Consider the following 22,498-nt stretch of genomic DNA (forward strand, 5'->3'; position numbering starts at 1 on the left):
TTTTCAATGCCCCCACTCTTTAGAAAGGTTTCCAATTTTTTCCACACCATACTTGACGCCATACTCATGACAGAGGAAAAAAATTTATTATGCAAAAAAAAAAGGTTTTTGAAATCCACCAACTCTTTTTTTAATCCCCATTAAACAAAAGCAGTCTGATTAGACATACTGTTTTGATTCTCTTGTTAATGTGATGTCACACTGATAAAGCCCTGCCCACGGCCACTGAAACTCCTATGTTACCATAGACAGTGAGATACCAAAAACAAGCTATTCGCGCGTAGTTGGACGCTTGAACATTTTGAGTGTACTTGCTTCATTCGCATGTAAAATTCTAGTTATTCACGAATTTCACGAGGAAATTTGCGTCATGGGAGGGGCTTCTGCGACTCTGCTCGCTTTCTGTAATCATGTCACTATTAGAGCAAGCTCCTGATTGGTTAACATGAACGAATATCCACCAAAGTTCAGATTTTTCAAGTCGCTTAACTTACGCGGGCCGCATGTTCCGCGTCGCAGCATGCCTTTTTCACGCATACCATGTTGCAGGATGCGTATTTGCGTCTTTGCATTGACTTAACATGTAAATCACTCGTGCTTGCTGCCTCTTCCGCGTCTGATGTGAACGCAAAGTCAGACTTTATTCTGTCTTGTCTCATTTTTATTGGTAAGTGAGTGAGGAGGAGCAGCTCATTTGCATTTAAAGGTACAGACACGAGAAAAAAAAAACTTTTTCGCTCCCACCCAAATAGGGGCACTTTGGACATGCTATAATAAATGATCTGTGTGGTATTTTAAGATGAAACTTCACAGACAAATTTTGGACACATCTGAGACTTATATTATATCTTGTAAAAATGGACATAATAGGCGCGTCCTTTTAAGTGGATGGGTGGATAAGTAAAAATACTACTACTGCTAATAATAATAATAATAATAATAATAATAATAATTTCACCTGTTTCTGTAGAAGGGCCTTTAAATATATTTACAGTATGAATGATTTTAGACTTAGACTATAAGAGGGGATTTAAAAGCAAGAATACCACTGCAGAGATTTTGACAGCCAATGGCAAGCTGTTTGCTTTGTCTATTTTTGCAAGCATGCTCTAATAGGAACAATTTAAAATAGTCAAATCAGTTACTCAACTGTGATGGATTCAGGGCTATAAAAATAACTGACCAGAATAGATTACCTGAATAAACAACATCAGAAAAACCTACACAGACAGAAAGAAAATAAGCAGGATCAAGGTCCTGTACTGTATACGTTTACATTTGACCCGTTTGTTTAACCACTGGGGATTAAAAGCATGAAACAGAAAGTCAGGTCAGCATCAAGCATTAAATGTTTACCATTAAAAATGTGCTACAATGATCAAACTCAAAAGCTTGAATAAAGAATCAAGTCATGCAGTGCTCATTATTGATATTTTACTGTATGCTACAAGAAAGCCTAAAGTCCAATCAGTTACATTTAAAGCATACAATGCATGTCAGAACTCTTCATACCCAAACACTTGTGGTTATACACCTCTTACTACCAATTTTCCAAAGGATCAGTTTCCCAGAGTAACATAAAACCTCAACTATTTAAGTGTCAGGCTGCAGCTGTGAAGATCTTGACCCCCTAGAACTTACACACAAAAAACCATCAGAGCCCAATTTCTGAAATAAGCAACGTCATACTTAACAAGATCCAACTAGCAATTCAGTATTAGACAAACACATTAACACATAGACTTTAGCTACCTCAACCTTCTCTGTACTACAATTTTATCCTGGGAGAGCTGGCAGACCTTGAAGATTTGTCAGGGATCCCCAAAGAAGTGGAAAAAAAATGCATGCATATACACGTTTGGGTACTGCAAAAAGATAGCAGATATTCATACAACTTCATTACAGTGCTGTGTAGGTGAGAAAATCAGAACAAATACTGTATTAAACTGTAAACAGTATTAAACTGTACAGTATTAAACTGTAAACATTCAATATTGCGCTATGATGTAAGCAACAGCAGTACAGACTACAAAGCTGCCGCAAAAACACTATCAATAAAATAGTTTTAAGGGTGTTTAAGCAAGAATGGTATTCTTTGGTAGAAGAAAATACAAAGGAACAAGCTTAAAGGGGACATGTCACAATAATTTTTTAAGATGTCAAATAAATCTTTGGTGTCCCCAGAGCACATATGTGAAGTTTTAGCTCAAAATACCATAGATCATTTATTATAGCATGTTAAAATTGCCACTTTGTAGGTGTGTCCAAAACTGTGCCGTTTTGGGTGTGTCCTTTAAAATGATGAAGTGCAAACACTGATCGCAATGATGGTGGTTTGATGCAATTCAAACTTAGTTGTGCTGTGAATTATTTTCTCTCTCTCTTTCTCTCTGCACTAAATGGCAGTGCTCTGGTTGGATAGTGCAGATTAAGCAGCGTTATTATTATAAAATGAACTCCTTATGACATCATAAGGAGAGCCAAATTTCAATGACTATTTTTTCACATGCTTGTAGAGAATGGTTTACCAAAACCAAGTTACTGGTTTGTTCTTTTTCACATTTTCTAGGTTGATAGAAGCACTGGGAACCCAATTATAGCACAAACATGGAAAACGATTTTCATGCCATATCCCCTTTAAACAAATCTCACCAGATTTTATATAATAGTGTTACAATTAAAACATGACCATACTGACACATCTGAAGTGAATTCCTTTTTGCATTCACACTGTTCCTCGTCTTGAAAGTGGTGCAGCAATATAGTCTACATGGATAACAATTGCTTAATCTCAGAGCTCCCAGTTGGTCGCTCCTGAAAATTTTGCACAAAAACAATTTGTACTTCTGGGATGCACACCTCCATAAGTTTGACAAAGACTCTTTACCTCACAAGATGAAGTTTGTGTGGAGCATGAACATACAGTAAACCATATCACAAGGACCAGGCATACTTTGAGTATGTGTAATAGGCTACAAACAAACTTGGCGCAGACCTCTCACATTAAAGTACACCATCCCTACATGCTATATATTTTTAATGAAGTCAAAGTCATCTTCCCATTATCACAATAGGCCATAATGCAACTTAATTTTATTTTAATATTATGCATAATTGTAATCCTGAGTGTTTACTTGCACTCATATTGCTTATGTCTCCTTAGCCATTAAGCTAGCTCATCTCACTTTAAAGCAAAGCATAACAGTGAGTGATTTTAAGCTTTGCAGGTTATAAACTGCTGCCTATTATAAATGTCACAAAAGCAGCAAGAGCATTTCTAAAAGTCTAAAGTTTGCTTTTAAATGCATATTTTTTATACAGGACCATGTATGAAGTCGAGTATTTGGAAAACTCTGCAATGCATGCAGAGATTCTGCTCAATGTGAGAGATGAACTTGTTTAATCTTGCCTGCTCTAGCCAGTGTCAGCCATGTCTATAAAAGGGAATGGCCATCATCGACTTCCAGCACAGGGCTGACAGATGCTCCTGCTCAATCCTCAAGTATTTTGCAGGTTTTAGGAGCATCCAAATATGCCTTATAATGTGGTAATAAGAGGGTCAAAACAACCTAGTTCAACACAATGGCTAATTAATGCAAAACAAACACAAACATCGCACTGCTTCAGTAAAGAGCAAACAAAAGCAATCTGCCTATTTCACACAAAATAGTTAAGACAACCTGCCTGTCCTTGCTGGAAAGCTTTGAGCCTCTTTTTAAAACGAGAAGGAAGCACAAAGTCGCAGCCACGGGCCAGAAAGGCCAGCTCCTTACTCAGGTCAGGGTCCTGTCGTAAAGAGATCTCCTTCATTCTCATGCTGCTGCCTGCTAATGGAGCCAGTGTGACGGACAGTACGAAGCCCAGGGTCAGGGTAATCTCGATTCGTGATCGTCCCGCCACAGGACACTCCTCTGTCTGTCTTTAGCAAACAGATAGTGAGCGGCAGCTGCTCCCCTCAGCCGTGCAGTGGCCCGAATTGCAGCCCTGCCTGTTGCTCCATGTATTCAATAGTGGCTGGCAGAGGTCACTCACGGTTCTATCCTGAAAAGTCACTAGAGAGATAGGACGAGGGTGTTTGTGAGAGAGCGCTGGAGGTGGTGGGGGGAGATGTGACAGTCAGAGAGGGTGTGGATCTGCCCTTTCCACAGTTCCTATAGTGGTTGTATAAAGAATAATGAACCCGTAATGTGATTCTGCACCATAAAGATACAACAATAATGCTTAACTCGAATGTCAGGGTTCAGGCACAATTATAGACCCATTTAGACCCCAAGTGATAAAATAGTCTTCGTGCGCATTTTGGCAACTGAAGTGGTGTTGTTTCCCAGTGGTTCTAACGTGCTAGCAACTCAAAAAGTTTATCAAAACGGTTTCCCATCATCAATATGTCTGGTTGTTGCATTTGGTTGCACTAATATACTAATATATGTATATATGTATCTGGCCACTTTATATTTGGCCATCTGCTAACGTCTTCTATCCACTTCACTATAGTACACGGATCTGGTAGCTTTGTTGAAAGTTGATAAAGTCAACTTTTCAAAATAACTTTCTCTGCCGGTGTTGCTTGCTATCACTGCTGATCCTTGCCATACTTCCATTGCCAAAATGCGTGTGCATACGTTGCCAGGTCATCATTGTGTACAAACAGTAAAAGGGTCTATAAATGGCCTTTTTTTGTGTGTACGCGGGGATCCATGTACAGTGCGCGAGACGCAGTTTTCGCCATCAGGTGAGTGCACATGTACTGTATTCGAAACCTGTATTTTTGAAACTTCGCGTATATTGTATACATACATACAGGTCGCACATGGGCATACAGGAGAATGTAGTACGTAGCCTAAAAGATACATTCCATTTTGTCGCAACGCACATGCGTCGAACGTCTGTGTACACGTACAAGTCAAATAAACTATACTTTGTAATGTGCGCTTGACTATCCATGTACGTTCGTGTACATGTAAAAACAGACTATACTTCGTGCATTACACAATGAAAATATTTCCCCCAATATTACAGGTTAGTAGATTAACTGAAAAGGCATTCATTGGCAGAACAAACATGTCTGTGATTGGCTTCAATGCAACTTTGTAAACTTGAAAACGTGCTATACTGTGTCAACCACAATGGTAATCTCAATAGGCTTTATGCCCAGCTGCACTACTTCCTGAACTTCAGCCAGCTCCTTGTTTCCTGTCTGCCATTATTGGACAAACTGATTAATCCAGGTGTGCCTGACCTCAGTAGTCACAACAACAATAATCAGACACACATGGATTAATCAGTTTGTCCAATAATGGCAGACAGGAAACAAGGAGCTGGCTGAAGTTCAGGAAGGAGTGCAGCTGGGCATAAAGCCTATTATCTTTCAAATTAAGTTTAAAACCATTTGCTGTGGTCTAATCCGATCTCAACCTAACCAATCAGTTTCAAGGATTTTGAGTCTGTATTAAGATAGGTTTTAGTTGATCGGATAACAAGTGGATGAGACAGACACATTCCCGTTCACACCTGGTGTTTTAATCCGTCCCTTTGGTCCACTTTCAAGCACTTCTGTCCTGATTGCTTCAAGGGGATGGTCTATGGGCGAGTCGTTAACCCACGAGCACTAATATTATGTCACAGTACCATCGCTTGTTTTGTTAGTTAACCTGCAGCACAATGTTTTGTACATGTATATTACAGAGCAATTGATAAAATAAGCTCATACAAAAAGAAACAAATAAAAGAGACTGACAGCAGCTGCTTCAATTTTATCAACGATAGCCTAAAGACCGCGTAAAAAACACTGTGGGTTGGCGTTAGAAGTCAGGACCGATGTAAAAACAATGTGCTCGACACATTACACATTAGGTCAGTAGGCGGTCTTTTGTGGCTGCTCAAACACATTTGACCACATGAGCATGAATTTGATCGAAAGTGGATGAGCTCAAAACGATTTACACCCCTTTATATAGAATCATCCACTTGTGATCCGATCAACCAAAACGCATTTTAATACCAGGTGCAAACAGCCCCTTAGACAAGCAGACTTCCCATCTACAAAAGCAATCCAAAGATGGCTCATCGAAATCTTATATTGTAGTGCTATGGTCTGCAAAAAAAAACAGACCACAAGGTCTGAATGAAGTGGAAAATAAACGCATTACCCCCCCATGGGTTGTTTATTTTGCTTTCCAAGGCTACAGCTTCCAGCCATTCCATAGCTTATTATAGATGACAAGCCCTAGTCAGTAGTAGAGTGTGGAAGCGTTGAATTCAAAGAATAGTGGCTGAAGCAGTCGAGGACTATTAAAAGACCTAACATACTGTGTTTGGGCAACCCCAAGTAACAAATGTATATTTAGTCCTTTGGCAAACTTCCGCTCCCAGACTGACAACCATTACATCAATTCCCTCTAACGGAGCAGATCCAAAGAAACGCAGCCTCGGCACAGTGCATCTAAAAAGCCTCATGCGCCCATTGTTGTATTGAAAACTAATTGGATTAACAGTTGCAGACTTTAGTGACATCTGATCTACCATAAAAGTATAAGAAAATGCACAGAAGGCTTGGAGCCGAGGCATCTAACAAACAAACTGGTGCAAAAAAAGCCAGGCTTAAATAAGTATTTTTAGATGCAAGATCATCAGGTCCACATTCTTCCACTCGCACTAGTAAAAACAAAGTCCTGTTGTTGTCCAATGGCAGGATACTGCACACATTTGATAAGCTTCATACTCGCTAACAGCAAGTGTTGAAAGAAATATGGAAAATTAAAGGGCCAAAGTAAAATCACTGATGAACTAATATTTCTGTTTGCCATTTGGATTTAGCCGAAAGTTCTTCCCCAACAATATTTTCCCCCTATTTGGCTCAACATGTGTGCTATATGTAAAAACAACTCTTCACTGTCAGAGTAAACTGGTACTAACAGAACATGGAAAAGATTTGCCTAAACAAGAGGTGGCAGCTGTCTGTCCCGACAGTGCCAATTTCCAAACAAAGCTCTGTGTCCAGACAAGAGGGCCAACTATTTGACGAGAAGCTGACCAGCAAGGCAAAAGTGGGTAATGATAACCAACATGCAAAGTGCTCGAGGGGAGAAAAATATAGACACTACTTAATAAATGTTCAGATGGCTTGGCTATGAGTGTAAAGTACTGAATGAAGTGCTAGAGATATTTCTTCTTTTTTTCCCCCACACACATAAATGTAACTTCAAGGCAGAAATGAGTTTCACAGAGCACAAAAAATATTGATTTCCAACACATAACTAGATTTGAATAAGTACTGCTGCAGAAACACATGAAATTATATGGGTGAGCACAATTACCTGAATAATAAAAATAACATCAATGATTGATAATCAAAAACAACAAAACTTTAGCACTTTCAACCCAGCAATAACTACACAGAAATGTGCCAAAAATGTAAGTTGTGATTGGACTGCATCACTTCCAGTGATGTCTTGGGGCCCATTTCATCAGACTGCAATTTGTGTCATCGCTGTATACGGTCATGAACAGTGCACAAAACTGTTTGGGAAAAAATTTGGTATTTCAAAATATTAAACATATTAAAAATTAAAGTTTGTGTCTTTAGAAACAAATGGGCTTGAATAAAACCATGAGGCGCAATTGTAATTAGGGCTGGGTTTTGGCAAGGGCCTCACGATACGATACGCATCACGATACATGGGTCATGATACAATGTATCATGATACGATACAATACATTGCATGTTGCAATACTTTTTCCTCTTTTTATCAAAAATGTAAAAAAGTAGAGCTGAATTTTTAAACTTTTTAAGCCAAAATGCTTCCACACGTCGGCTTTGAAAGCTGCAGGTGTTTTTAAATTGTCTGCCATTTTGTCACTCCCGCTAACTGGCCGTATATGGCAGACAACTGGACAGCAACAACTAGCGGCGGATGTCATCTTTTGACGCACACAGAGGGATTTGATGGGTTTTTAAAAATATTGATAGTAGAGATTGAAATATCGATACACTATCATGAAAAAATGTATCATGATAGTTAGCTGTACTGATATTTTTGCATTTCGTTGATATAATGTGCAACGAAATACATAAAAAGTGAAGCTAAAACCACCCCCCTTCAATGAGTACCAACAAAAAACATTAACCAAGTAGGCAGCGTACCAGAACTATAGTTAGTGCACTTTATGGTTCTGATATAATAGGCAGAACACAACACGTTTAATTGTGGCCTATATTCTCAATAAGGTTTTTTAATGACCTCTAACCTTGCAAACAGAAACCACTTATGACCAACACCCAAAAATTTTGACAATTAACAGCATCTAACGGAGTATACGCGTACTTGTATTACACTTTGCAAAAATATGCAAACTGCCTATGAAGTGGAAGCCAAATTCTCAGCAGTTAATTCCCACACAAGGGCACCAAGGCTATCTTTATCTGCGTCCTGTGTCAAAGTTGGACCAGTTGTTCGTAACAGCATCAGCATGACGTTAATTGAATTTTTAACTAATACTTTGGAGAATCTATTTGTATTCTGGAATTCCTTGAGGCCTCTTAAAATAGAGCACATGGGATGACAATCCCTTTAATACATCGTGACAAGTTGTGGGCACATGCTGATTATACATGCCAGAAAATATAAAATATCCAACAGTTGTTTCATCCTCTGAACAGCGCTTGGGATCACCAAAGCATCTGAGAATAACTGGACATAGAAATCAAAGCCTCCACACATCTGCTTAGCATTTTACAGTAAGACATCACACCAGTCAGATAATGTCCTTACTCATGATTTACATTCACTGCAAACAGATGTTTTTTCTGTTTGCAGAAAGAAAAAGCTTTGCTATAATCCATTTAGTTTCTGGTTTTTAGATTTTTCAATATAGTCCTCCCTTAAACCTCATAACAGATTTAGGTCTGCATTTATTGGGTGAGGGATTGAAAGGATGATATGGGATTTTTTTTATATGTGGCAAGAGAAAATATTGTTGACTTGTTACAGTACATAGTGCAGGGGTAGGCAACGTCGGTCCTGGAGTGCCGATGTCCTGCAGAGTTTAGCTCCAGCTCTAATCAAGCCCACCTGAACAATTAATCAAGGTCTAAAGAGTAACCCAAATACTACGGGTAGGCAAGGTTTTATCAGGGTTGGAACTAAAATCTGCAGGATTGCCTACCCCTGACATAGTGGAACAAACTACAAGCATGTAAATGTTAAAGCTGTCCTATTATTGCAAAACTACAACAAGCAACTCATTCAAACTAGTCTTGGGCAAACTGCCCCATTGTGAGATCGTCCTATTGTCAGCCTGTGAGATCGCTGATTCATGATAGTATCGGGATGCGGGGCAATAGTTTACTAATTTATTTGTTCATTTTTACTCATAAAAAAGCTGATTTACTCTAATGGCAACACTGTCATAACCTTCCTAAAAAGATGCCATTAATCCGAGTGCGTCATTAAAGCCCAGGTCAGGTGCTCTAAAAATTTCCTGCATGCCAGGGAGGGGGAACAACACACTCGCTGGTTTTAAACTCCTGCGTGCCTAACAAGTCTGAGTAATGCGCATTACAAGTTTAGGTGCTAGAAGGAGTCCATGCTGCACGCGTTTAGGTCCGAGCAAGAGTCTAAGGGCGCACTCACATTATCCAAACCAAACCAAACCATGCCCCAGCGCGTTTGTCACCCCTCCCTACTCCCTCAGGTGCACGCACTCACACTGTACTTTTTATCGATCCGAGTCCGGGCGCGCTTTCGTCATTAAAATGCGATTGTTTTGAAAAAAGCAGGAAGTAAAGCTCTCTCTTAACACTGGAACCCACCGTAATGATAAGTCTGTGTTTTTTTTATTCGTAGTCGTTTGGTGCGCGATTACAGACAGCCTTCTCGCATGTCATCATATTGCTTAGTTGATCTGTCACGTGCGCAGCTCGGACATTCACGTAACCCCGCTGCGCGCATCAAAAGGTTTTTACGGCGGCAGATGAAGGTGAGTGGTCGCGCAGCTGACGTCTTCACCTTTTGAATCGCGCTCAGGCGCGAATGCGCTCACACCACAGCCTTCCGCGCCTGAGCCCAAGTGAACCGCGCTCCCGCCCACCTCTGCAACCCGGCCGTGGTGCGATTAACCAATCCGCACATGTTACAAGTTCTCTTGCACCAAGTGAAGCCCACAAATCGCATGTTAATGTGAAACTATGATTAAAAATAATACCTTTCACCAACTATCGTCATGAAAGCACGCTATCATATGTCTGACTATCGTTGAAACACGTTATTGTCTATCGGCAAAACCCTAATTCAAACTACAATGTGTTAAATAGCTTTGGCTACTTTGTAAATTCGCTATTCTAGTAGACCACAAAACCAAGACTTAAGAGCAAAAGGCATAATAGGACCCCTTTAACACCGCAATGTACTGTATTTTTCGGTCTATAAGTCGCTGGGTTTTTTATAACTTGGCTGGTGCATGCGTCTTACAGTAAGGTGCGCCTTGTAAGTCAGTATGAATTAATTTTGACATTTATGAGGCAATGGACATCATTACCGTCTACAGCCGCAAGAGCCCGCTACATGCTGCTCCTGTATTTATGTAATTCAATGGATTCAGTGATACGGAATGACGAGTCTGTGAACTTCACGGTAGTTGGCTTGTTTGGTTAATTTAGACTATTTAACCTTTCAGTTAAGTTCGGTATGCTATGGTATATCATTTAAATAACTGATAATATTACTTTAACATACAGACATCTATTCAGCCTGCTGTTCTGTCTGCTATTGTTTAGTTGAATTAAATTCAGATTAAATGTCTGTTCTTTGGCTTGGATTTTATGAAATTATTTTCTAAATAAACGCGACGTACAGTCTTATATACTTATACATGTTATTTTGTCTTAATGAAGCATTTTTGATGCATGATGCGGCTTATACTCTGGAAAATACGGTAATGTATCTATATTGATGTGTCTACATTACAGGTATTTCACTGCATTATTACATCATTATTATATTTGGAAAAACCCTTCTGATACCATTTAGCTCTCATTGGGCCAATAAGATATTGCTAACAGTAATTTTATTCACAATTCAATACTGACAGGAGTGTAGGCACAATATAATGTAAGATATGCTTTCAAAATCCATTGAATAGGCTCAAGAGCCACGTAAACCCCAGGAAATAAATCTGTTGGCATCACTGGACAAACACTCAGGCATGATGACAGAGGCATTACCATTTTAGGGATTGACACCATACAGATTCACCCACCTCTGGCACAAGAACAGATAAACAGTATTTCTTTAGAGGAAAAAAATACCACAAAGCTCATCAAACCAGAGCAGAACTGCACTACACAGAAGCAGCCAAAGCTATTCAGCATCCTCTTGTGGCAAAACAAGGGAATAGTACAACTGGGAACCAGCTGTTAATAAAACTAACCTCTTGTGAAGGGTTTTTAATATGTAAAATGTATCATATCCAGCTGCTGATGATAGTGTCTCATATTTTCTACCAAACAGGATATTAAACTAACGTAGCAGATAAATCACTTTTAAATCAGTGGTTACTCAGTTTACAGTTACACAAAGATGTCAGGCAAACACTTTCTTGACACATGAAATGCTCAGACTTGATTCATAATGCACATGAATGGCCTATAATGTTTGACATTGATATTATGAGATACTAACATTTACCACACCACTGGTATGCCTTAATTGTATAGACCAGGGGTCTCCAACCTTTTTTGGGACAATGGCTACCTACCACAATGGATAAAACAATCTGGAGGGCTACTTTTTGATATAGTCTACTCAAAGAAAAATTTGTTTTACTTGTTGATTTTATTTTATTTTACTTGTTGATATGTTTTAGTATTGTTTCAAATGTTAACATACGTAAACATAGCCAAGCTAATATAAAAATAAAATGAATAAATGTTACAATTGAAACTATTAAAAGAATGTGCTTTGGCGGGCCACACACTCAGTGTGAACTACGTGCCCGCGGGCACCACGATGGAGACCCCTGGTATAGACATTACAAACACCACATCAATTTAATGCATATTCATGTACACTATAAATACAGCTTGTGTATTGCAAACTTGAAATAGCAGCAATTAGTAGTATCGGAGTTAAATAGAGGCATTTGAAATGTGCTTTCCCTCCATATGTGACTACAACACATGAAGAACAATTTTTTAAAAGGATCAGGTTCGTATAAGAGTCTAGGTGTAAGGTGATAAAAAAGCAGATCAGCTATATTTTGGGTGCGTGGCACAATATAAACACAGTGCTGACCAAAGATACATTACCTTCCTAGTGCTGACAGAGCGGCGTAGGGCCCTAGCGTTCAGTCCCGCTCTATTATTGCCGCCACTCACAGAGGGTAGGGTTGCTGAGGGGGGGCTGCACGGTGCACCAAGGGCCGCAGACATTCTCTCTGTCGCATTAATTTTTAATGCATGGTTGTTGTTATTTTCTGTTAACACCAGAGTGTTCCTGCTTTTAAAATCCCCTTGGCTCACTTCTATTTCTTCTCCGTTCTTGATCTTGTTGAGGTAGTCTTTTAGCATTGCCTGAGTGCTTGGCTCACTCAACCAAAAGAGGAAGAGCTCGTCAACCTTCATCTTCAGGACCGGCTGAAGTGTTTGTGGCGATGTCATTTCTGATTGATACATGCAGCCAGGATTCCCCCAAAAATGACCTGGACACAAGTTAGGACAGTAAAAAGTTAAACTCTGTGCCAAATTAAGCAATATGAAACATACACTAAAGAAAGCACATGTAAAACAATTTAATCTGCAATAATTATTTCACCCCAAAACAAATTCGCCATCTACACTTCAGGAAAAATATACAAAAATCTGCATATTTCTTATGGATGAGGTATGTGGGGTATTAAGCATAACACAATTTAATGCTACTGTGTTTTTCTTGCTAATAATACACCAGCTTACATAATTTAATGCTTCATAGTAAGTAAAGCTCATTCATATATAAAAAAGTAACAATTACTAACCTTACAATAAACACTTTTAACTTGAGACTGGCCTCCACTGTCACTACTGTAAACAGTGTTAACTTGATACTAGCTTGTACTATTATCATGAAAAATGTAAAATAACACAAAGATTAAATAACCAAGTTATTTGTCGAATGTCCCATGTTAATTATGATTACATGATCAGTGATCAGTATACACAACTGCTGTTACGATGGTAAAGATACTTTATCGTACACTATCTTTACCGTAGTAAACAGCACTAGACCACATCCCAACACCGCGTATCCAGAAAACGAGCAACACAATGCAAACATTTCTCTAGTCAAGTCTTTCACTCTCACATCCACCCTTATAACAAACAATAATGGTTTAAAAACACGTAATTGTTTTGTTTGGAGACACGAGCCGATTTGCTGCTGTTGCTAACTCACCAAGTGCAGCGTACATAACGGATACAGCTCTGTAAACATCGCTAGTATTTCATTATATATGTACAATTTTAAACGGCAAAGTCTACTGAATTAAAGGCAGCTAGATAACATTACTGTACCTGTTGTCTGGGGTGCGTTTTGGTTAGTATCGTTCATACAAAGTGCAATACTCTTTGAATCAAACTCTCGTTTCCTCAGGTAACCGGGAAAAGTTTTCTCGCGAGAGTTATAGGGCCTGCACGGAAACGACTCGTTCTTCTGAACCAGTTCCTTTGAACCAATGAACCGCAAAAGAATCGACTCAAAAAGAACAATGGCGATTGAACGGATGTCGAGTTGAATAAAACAAGCCATTTCGGTTCTCAACGAATCTTTGTTCAAAAAGAAGTAACACTGTGTCAAATTGTTAAAAGTTACTATAAAGGATATGAGGCTTTTAAAAAATACACATATACTATCTGGTTACGCATAAAAAACATTTATTACTTTTTCATTTCTTGTTATGACTCTTGCGGGCATGTTATACTTTTTGAAAAGTAATATCACTTTATTCATTGTGCTTACAGTAACAGAAAGAAACCCCCGTTATATAAATGGTTTAAACTAGGCTACTACTGTAATAACACTCTGCTTAAGAAAGCACAGAGAGAAACAATATAGCACAGTCTGAAAAAACTTTAATATTTATTTTACCCAGTGCTTGATTTATAATAAAAGCACCAAAGGACTTCATTTTTATTCAGACATTTAGATTTGTTATTCATATATTAAACCAATGCTTGGTTAGAAGAAACGTCTATTTCTCTCAGATGCTTGCATTCTATATTTGAGATCATGGGGAAAGGAACAATGTACATGCCTTTGAAAATCTATGGGGATTTCTCATTGCATATTAATGGTGTGCAAGCAACCTTCATATAATAATAAAATATTGATAATATCACGTTACAGAATTGTAGTAGACAAATGAGTCATTTTTTTCTAGTTGCATCAGCTGCAGGTAAATATCCATAGCTGTTTTTTATACCTTATTTAGTTACTTTTACAATATAGATAGGGTTGGGAAACAGTGCATGACCTGTAGGGGTCATACCTTACCAGAATACCAGAATACACATAAAAAAGTTATACATTACAACATTGAGATCATATGATTAGACTTAGTTTACCTTAGAATTTCATATCAGTACATTGATAACCCAAACATTAGGGGAGAGCGGGGTTAGTTGTCACATGGGTAAGTTTTCACACTGTTCATACTTTTATCCAAACCCACTTATATATTCAGGCTATACCTTGTATCAGTATTAGTGTTCACAAATCTAACCCAAAACCTTTTGCGCTGCTAAGCCAATGCTTCACCAATTGAGCTATGAAAACTGCACCAAACAGGTTATAACTATGCAGACTGGGGAAAAACTGCAATGACCAATATTTTTAACTTTAAGAAAAAAAGCATTTTTTTTCTAGGTTTGAGTACCGAATATAATTTGCAATCATGTTGCATGAGCATTGCACAAAAATTTCATGTTGAGTTGGCATGGTTTTATTTGTTTAAAAGTAAGGCACTGAAGCATAAACATAATTATTTGCATATTCCTGTTTATTGTTTTATTTAATCACATTAAAGTACCAAGGTCAATTATCGTCATCAATATTAATTAAAGAACATCATGGTACTTAAAGCTATTTGTTTGTTTATGTGCTATTAACTGCGTTTAAATGCAGATAAGCCAGTTTCCTTTCAAGATAAAACAGAATGGACATTACATCATGGCGTAAATTATTTCATGCATTAACTAAATTGCCCCTTAAATGCCTCCTACAAAAATGAGTAACCTATTTTACAAAAATGTGTTTCATCTATTAATTGAGTTGAGATTTCAATCTAGATTTTTCTTTTTCCTCAAACATAAGAAGAAAAGTTCCCCCCAATACTGCTGATGTCTGGCTGGACAAAGGCCGTTTCTTTTCAAACTAACATGCCTCTTGCACGAAATAGGTTTTGGCTAGTTTTGCCAAAGATATTACAATGTTTTCATCCCTGGTTAATAAAGGTAAAAGAGGCACGTTGGGCCCCCAGAGACTTGGGGACCAGGGCCCCACCTTTGAACATACATCACATCAGTCTTTCATTTCGGCGCCCAGAATTTCATCATTCATTTCACATTACGTGAAGCCTTCTCATTGGGAGCTTTGCTCGCTGGCGAGGCGCCGCTGTTGCTTCAAGATCTGTTTAAATAATTCAGAAAAAGCAGGACAAGATTAGAAGGCATTGGATTTGACTGCGAAAAGAATCAGTCTAACAACTCCTATCATCCTTATCAGTGAAATCCTGCTTGAGGAGCTTACATTTAATGTGGTGTAACATATCTCATCCATGCATTTGGCAAGGGCATGGATTGAAAAAATAACTCACCTTCGAACTGTGAAAAACTTAAGAATCGAAAAGGAGCCAAAAATTTGCAATACAAAGAAAGATCAGCGACTAACCCTTTAGTAAAAAATTTATAGACCTACTGTAAGAATAAAATGTTTGGTTGCAAAAAAAAAATCAAAGTTTAAAATTAACTAAGACAAACAGTCATCCAGTAATACCAGTTTAGTATCTTAGTATAACAACTTAGGATGAGCAAATATCTATTTTAAATAAGATATTACTTAAGTCTTTAAGTAAACATCCATTGAAACTTTTTTTAATGAGCATTAAAATACAATAGTTTAAACAAAAGCTATAATCTTCTAAAAGATGATTATGTCTTCATTAATGTGATAGAAATTGTGATACAAAATGTACTGCATTCCTAATATCACTCATATGTATTTCTAGGCATATATCTTCTATGTAAGGGTACATTATCAGTGAAACATTAATATCTAAAGATAACCAAAATATTCAGCCAAAAAGAGCTCCTGGTGAAGCAGCAGCTCAAAGGCTTTGCATCTGCCAGGAAGCGCCACTGGCGAACACTTTACATTCTCAGATCACATGATTTCAACGTTTTGTGTCTTATTCACATTACTTTCCCATTCTCGTCTGATAAGTTGCCTTGACATCTGGGATGTAAAGAGCTAGTTCTTATAATAAGGCTGCGAGTCAATCCATCCTAAGCATTTTCGTTTACAAGTTTAAGGTGCCATAGTAGTAGATATGGCTGACTGCCTACTGAACAAATTCCTACAAAATTCCTTTCTGTTGTGTGCTTTGGGACATATTCCAGTGGGGAGGTATACCATTTTGTCACATGAAAAACCCTTTGTTTGATTTGTCCAGAAAAGGATACTTTTCAGATCAAAACAGGCCCAAGTCATGTCAGTGGTCTCTGAAAAAGGATGAAACCAACAGTTAGTCTAGACTGTGCCAAGTGGCAATAGCAGTTATAGCTTCCTTGTCAAGCTTCCTTGTCGTTCCAGCGACTTGACTGCATCTGCGCAAACTTGCACCTGCAGGAGACTTTGCAAGAGTCATACATACCAATTCACTCAGATCTGGATTATTAAAAAACACAGTCATAAAATGTGTCTGTGTGTAGGAGGCACAGATAAACGTGCAAAAATAGCTTGCATGTGTGTCCAAGAGTTTATTTAATTAAATGCACTTCTGATGGTTTGTGTGCACACATTCATTGTTTGTGTTATTAGTAATCCCTAACAAAGCTCAATGTTTACAGCAGGAAAAAGAGGGCCAACGAGAGCTAGACTGAAGGATTCCCACCGAGTTAGTGTTCGCAGGATACGTGAATAAATCCTCCTTATTTGCATCTTTGATTTAAAACATATTTTTGCCGTTCTTTGTTCTTGTTGACTCTTCACAACAGATAAAGAAAATACTTAAGAGAGATCAATGTAGGCATTTAAATGTTTTTTAAGACATTTTCAAAGAACAATAAATGTAAACATTTAAAGTGATTACAAGTAGAGATCCTCAATGCCAGCACGTTACAGCGGTTATGTGCTTTTATCAACCAAATATTACGGTGAAGGGAGCAGCCAGTCAGAATTTTTAGCACTGTGCATGCATGCAGTATCAAACGCTCGACAAAATATTATGCTATTGCATTAAAACTCCGCTAGATGGCAGCACATGCTATTAGTAGCTTCACACAGCATACATTGGTTTTATAATAGCACATCTGCAATGGAAATGCAATGCAATGTTTTTACATCAAAATAAATAAAGAAATAAACAAACATTATTAAAAAAAATAAACGTACTTCAATCAATCCATTATTGCACCGCATGGTTATTTCTTTCATTAAAAAAAATCTAGGTTATATAGTAGGGAAAAAAGGGGCTTGTTGTTACACATTTCACTCCAGTGAATTGTCTAATGGTAGGTTTATTTTAAAAAGTCAATTTTCTACACCTTTCACTGTCATTGCCCAGAAAAATATTAGTAATTTATCACAGGCTGACCCTAGCAGGGCATATTATCACACTATTTTGTCACAACAGGTACCATATTTTTTATAGTATATTATTGAATATTTAACACCCTTTCAGCTACAGTAAACTATGATAAATTACAAAACAATTTATAAAACTGAAGTCATGCATAAAAAAACGAACAATTGTACAATCTAAAAATGGCTGGGTTATTTTTGACCCATAATGGGTAAATATTGGACCACATGCTGGGTTAAAAATGATCCAATGTTGGGTTGTTGTTATGCAACCATGGGGTACAATAACCCAGCAGTTGCCTTAAAACAACGGCTTTGGGTCAATTTTAACCCAGCGGTGTGTTTTTTCCAATATTTACCCATTATGGGCCAATAATAAATAAGTTATTACAAGTTGCAAGCTAAATACAAGTTAACAAGTCAATCCAGAACTGACATTTATGGAAAAAAACTCATTGTCTTGAACATATAGTTCAACATATACAGTTCAACATAGTTCATAGTTCAATCTAAATTTCGTAATGTAAATAACATAAAAAAAATCCTATCTTAGTGTATCCCAGATTTATTGGGTATACGTGTAACCAAAAATATGTTATTGCACTCTTAAAACTGTTGTGTTCAGACACATTTTGTGTTGTCCTTTACTAGACACAAAATGTGTTATTTTCAGAACAACACATTTTGTGTTGTCTCTTTTATTTATTTAAACACAAAATCAACACAAAATAACACATAATGTGCTAACTAGTATAACACAAAACAATGTTTAAAAAATTAACACATTCTTTCTAATAGTGTGGAATTGATAAATTCACAAAAATGTATTTTAAAATTTTTCTTAACAAAATGTTTGAAATCAACATCATTACTTCCTGAATAATTAAGCATCTGTAATTATACTTTAGAGCCAAACCCTATATTGTAAAAATGCTTCCTTTCTTTGTAAAAAATTGGTGCATTTGTGTATGTATATAGAAACAGAAATACATTTTTAATAAAGAGTAATAACCTCTAATACAGTGTCTTATGCAAAGGGACAGAAAAAAGTAAGGTCATGGTACATGACCTGAATTTTTTCTAACATTAAATCTAAAATTACTTTTGTGCTCCATATTAAAGTGTAAGTATTTTTTGCTAAATAAGTGTCACTCTAAAGTTCCAAAAGCACATTACAAGTAAGAGAAAAACATGCTCCAGCGACAGATTGTCCACCCGGCCAGACTGCTCATCGCTGCCTTCTATTATGATGTCAGCGCTCGGCTTGAATAGCATTCAATATCTCAAGGACGGCCGTTAGTGGAACATCAATAGGATAATACAGAGCAACACTAAACAGTCATTGCTCATAGTTGCCCAGTTCATTTGCCCATTGATTTATTGATATCTCACTGCTTAATGCAATTAAAGTGCAGCAATTAGGGGTGCTGAAAAACAGGTTGTTTGTGTTATTATGTTGCCCTGAAAGCATCTATCTACCCCGAGGCTGTGCCTCTCACTAGATGTCATCTCTCAAAATGATTATGATATATGTTGACCATATCATATCATTGGAGCTATGATTCAGATGCACCCGGCAGTAGAGCATCTTTTCAAGAAATCATCCATCTGTCCATGGAGCATTATTAAAGGTGAAATCTACAGTGGCCAATGCAGAATAAATATAATCATAAAGCAGACTGTAATAAATATAGTAGAATTGTGGTTATATTTATTTCTCTCTGGCCACACTTAAAATGGACGACACAATCCATTTAAATTATATCTGTGTCCGGTTATTCACTTCCTGCTATCGGTCGCTTGGTTGAGAATCAAAATAAAATGCAAGGAACGATCGTGGAATGACAAAAAGTGAAATTGCTCTCCACATCCGGTGTCGGCCTGCTGGGGTTTGAGCTATCGAGGTACTCAGCTGTCTGAGTTACAGATGTATATTTGAGAACAGATTAATAGACTGCATTGTGGGTTCTCTCTTGCTTCTTTTTAATTCATGCAAAATTGAATAAAAACCTTTGCAGATTCTTATGCAAAGCAGATTTACCTATGGTGCATGGACTGCAGCGTTTGCCTTTGATCTGTGTTTCTGACAATCTCTGACTATAAAGAGGAAAAGAACTTAAAATCTGTAAAGGGTCTTAATTGAACTGAACATAAAAGAAGATACACTGTGTTAATTGGTCGATGCTAAGAATAATTCAGGCCTTGGAGACGACTGTCCCTTACCCCCCGACAACCACAACCCCACCACCACAAAAGTGTCAAGATTTACATCTTTAATTCAAGATTTCCCTGTATTAATTACCTCTCAGCAAGATGTGAATCAGTTCATTATAAAGTATAATAAATGTCAAATATATATTTATTTCTAGTCTTTGAATATCAATTTTTACAGTAAGCAGATACCTCTTATTTTTAGAAGTGCTTTTGTCCAGCTATTGTAATATTCATATTTAAAGCAGATTTTATGGAAAACATCTTTTTGTATTAGCATTAAATAAACTTTATGTACCTCAGGAATGAAATATCACTAAGGTGAACCTTGAATATGGTATTTATTTTTAAAGCAAATCTAATAAACATAATAATGAGTTTCACATAATAATATTAAAATAAAATTATGTGCTAAAAGAGAAGTGAACCAAAAGAGAACTAAAGAAAAACAATAAAGAAAAAAAATCAATGCAAATCTAATAACAAGGCATTTTCACTTACGGAAAAACACAAAATGTGACAACATAATGAGAAAGATCCATGTGAATGTGTAATGGGTTTGGCGACTTCCATTGCAGCCCAATGCCGAAAACAAATCTATTACCCCAGCGGCCGTGAGACCGTTTGAAATTCTACCTCTGCTTTCCTCGGGTAAAGCACCGGTCGGACTGAGCATGTTTCATTGTAAAGTAAAGCAATTTCAACACTCCACCCCCTTTGTGACCTTTCATTATCACAACCCAGTACGTGGCTCCTCTATCCCAGAATCCTTAGCTCACCGCTGAAGATGATAGATGGGACAGTAGAAGCTGCTGGACAACACTAGCATTTAGGAAGGCAAAACAGCACACATTACCACTAATACCCCACAATACAAGCGCTTAGCACACATCGGGCACCTCTTTCGTAACCTCAGCAAGTGTGCACCGACTCAGTAGTAGAGATTGAAATGTCAGGTTCGATTTGATGGTGGTGGTGAAAAATCACGGTGGTGAATAATATATGCAGTAGTGTATTATTGCAACAATATGCTAGGCTTAAACTGCACATTGTTTTGTTTTACCTTAGACTTTTATTGTATTTGATGTCATTTTATTTGGAATTTTAACGGTAATTTATTGACTCAAAGTGCATGATCCGGTGTTGAAAAATGATTTGATAAGGAAACCTGCAGGGATGTATTAATAAAAAAAAAAAGAGAGAGAATCTAATTAACATTCTGCTGTGACTTAAAAGCTGAATATTATTAGAGCTGCAACAGTCAGTGTGATGAAAAGAGAAACATGACAGTGAAATTTAAATTCAAAGAGCTCCGAATAATGTACACACAGATCAAAAGAATAAACAGTGGGAAAAAAATAACATCACAAAGTTTAATTTCCCTGCCACGCAAGAACGAGTACAAAAGCGTTAGGAGAGAGCGCTCGCACAAACAACACAACGTCTTCTTGATGAGCTCTAATGCTGCCAATTAAAAGGTGTCACAAACATACATGCTAGGAGCGCCGCTTCCCGAGAATCTCGCAGGGACTAAATTCTCCACATCAATGGCTCTTCTACATTCAGCGTTACGGAAAAACAAACCAATATGCTCGTAATTTCTTCCGAGAGAAATGTTTCATCCTTCACCTTGAGTTTGCATGGGCCCTTTGGCTATTATGCCGCACGTTGAACCCGCTATAGTCACTCCTAGCGGTGTACATTTAAAGCGTATTAGCATTTGTCCCCGCAGTGCGTCTGGGTGCCAAAGAGCCTGTAATTATTATTCATTAGTATTCATTAGTGCCGGGTCCTGCCCGGTGTGTAGCTCGTGTTGAATCATCTCTTGTGTTACGTTTCTGACGGGGTCTGAGTATGCAGGTCAGAGAGGATTCCTTAATTAGGCTTACAAGTCACAAGTTATTTTCCCTACTCAACATGCAAGGTTAAGATGGTAACGGTGCTATAAGAGAGGAAAAAATACGATGGAAAGAAAACCTAGCTTGCAATCCTCCGCTTCTGTTGCCTGTCTATTTGTGTGCAGTTAACATTGGACGCGGAGCCTGTTAGCTGAGCAGGGTGCATTTATTATGCGTGTGGCCGGATGAGATTTTTATTGTTTATCTCTACATCCAATTCCAATTCTTGGAATGTGAATTGTCGGTTTGTATAATCAGCTTTAATTTGAAATGAATGCTCATTGTAGACGTCCGTGCCATCAGCTTGCATGAGTCAGGAATGGGTTGTGAGCTCATACTGTAGTCAGTTGCTCACAATTCTGGCTTGACTACAGAGAGGTTTTATCAAATCACTCAGCAATTCGAAGAGATTTTAACGCTTCAGAGAGACATTGCATGAAGTACGTTTTCAAAGGCCAATGCAGGCAGTGGTGCAAAAATCTACTAAACATTTGAAACTTTTGAGGTTGAGATGCAGCATTGTGTTGCTGTATTGGAAAAAACAAATTCGGCTTAGTT

The 22,498-nt window shown here is 37.7% G+C and overlaps 1 protein-coding gene across 5 annotated transcripts in view; it reads right to left on the reverse strand.

Moving 5' to 3' along the window:
• The window catches only part of ppp2r3b (protein phosphatase 2, regulatory subunit B'', beta), a 29,767-nt gene extending 16,090 nt beyond the window's left edge, over nt 1-13,677 (reverse strand). For 3 of the 5 annotated variants that reach the window (XM_055215671.2, XM_055215670.2, XM_055215673.2), the window contains exons 1-2: nt 13,547-13,677; nt 12,305-12,696 (exon numbers count right to left, since the gene is read on the reverse strand). In XM_055215671.2, coding sequence (XP_055071646.1) covers nt 12,305-12,696; nt 13,547-13,583 — 429 coding nt within the window. In that variant the 5' untranslated portion in view covers nt 13,584-13,677. Of the gene's footprint in view, nt 1-3,684; nt 4,037-12,304; nt 12,697-13,427; nt 13,459-13,546 lie in introns of those variants that run through there. The other 2 variants (XM_055215672.2, XM_055215674.2) reach the window with 2 other exon arrangements.
• Between the last annotated feature and the right edge of the window lie 8,821 nt (nt 13,678-22,498).

The sequence above is a fragment of the Misgurnus anguillicaudatus genome, chromosome 17, assembly GCF_027580225.2.
Source record: "Misgurnus anguillicaudatus chromosome 17, ASM2758022v2, whole genome shotgun sequence".
In the NCBI taxonomy this organism is placed as follows: Eukaryota; Metazoa; Chordata; class Actinopteri; order Cypriniformes; family Cobitidae; genus Misgurnus; species Misgurnus anguillicaudatus.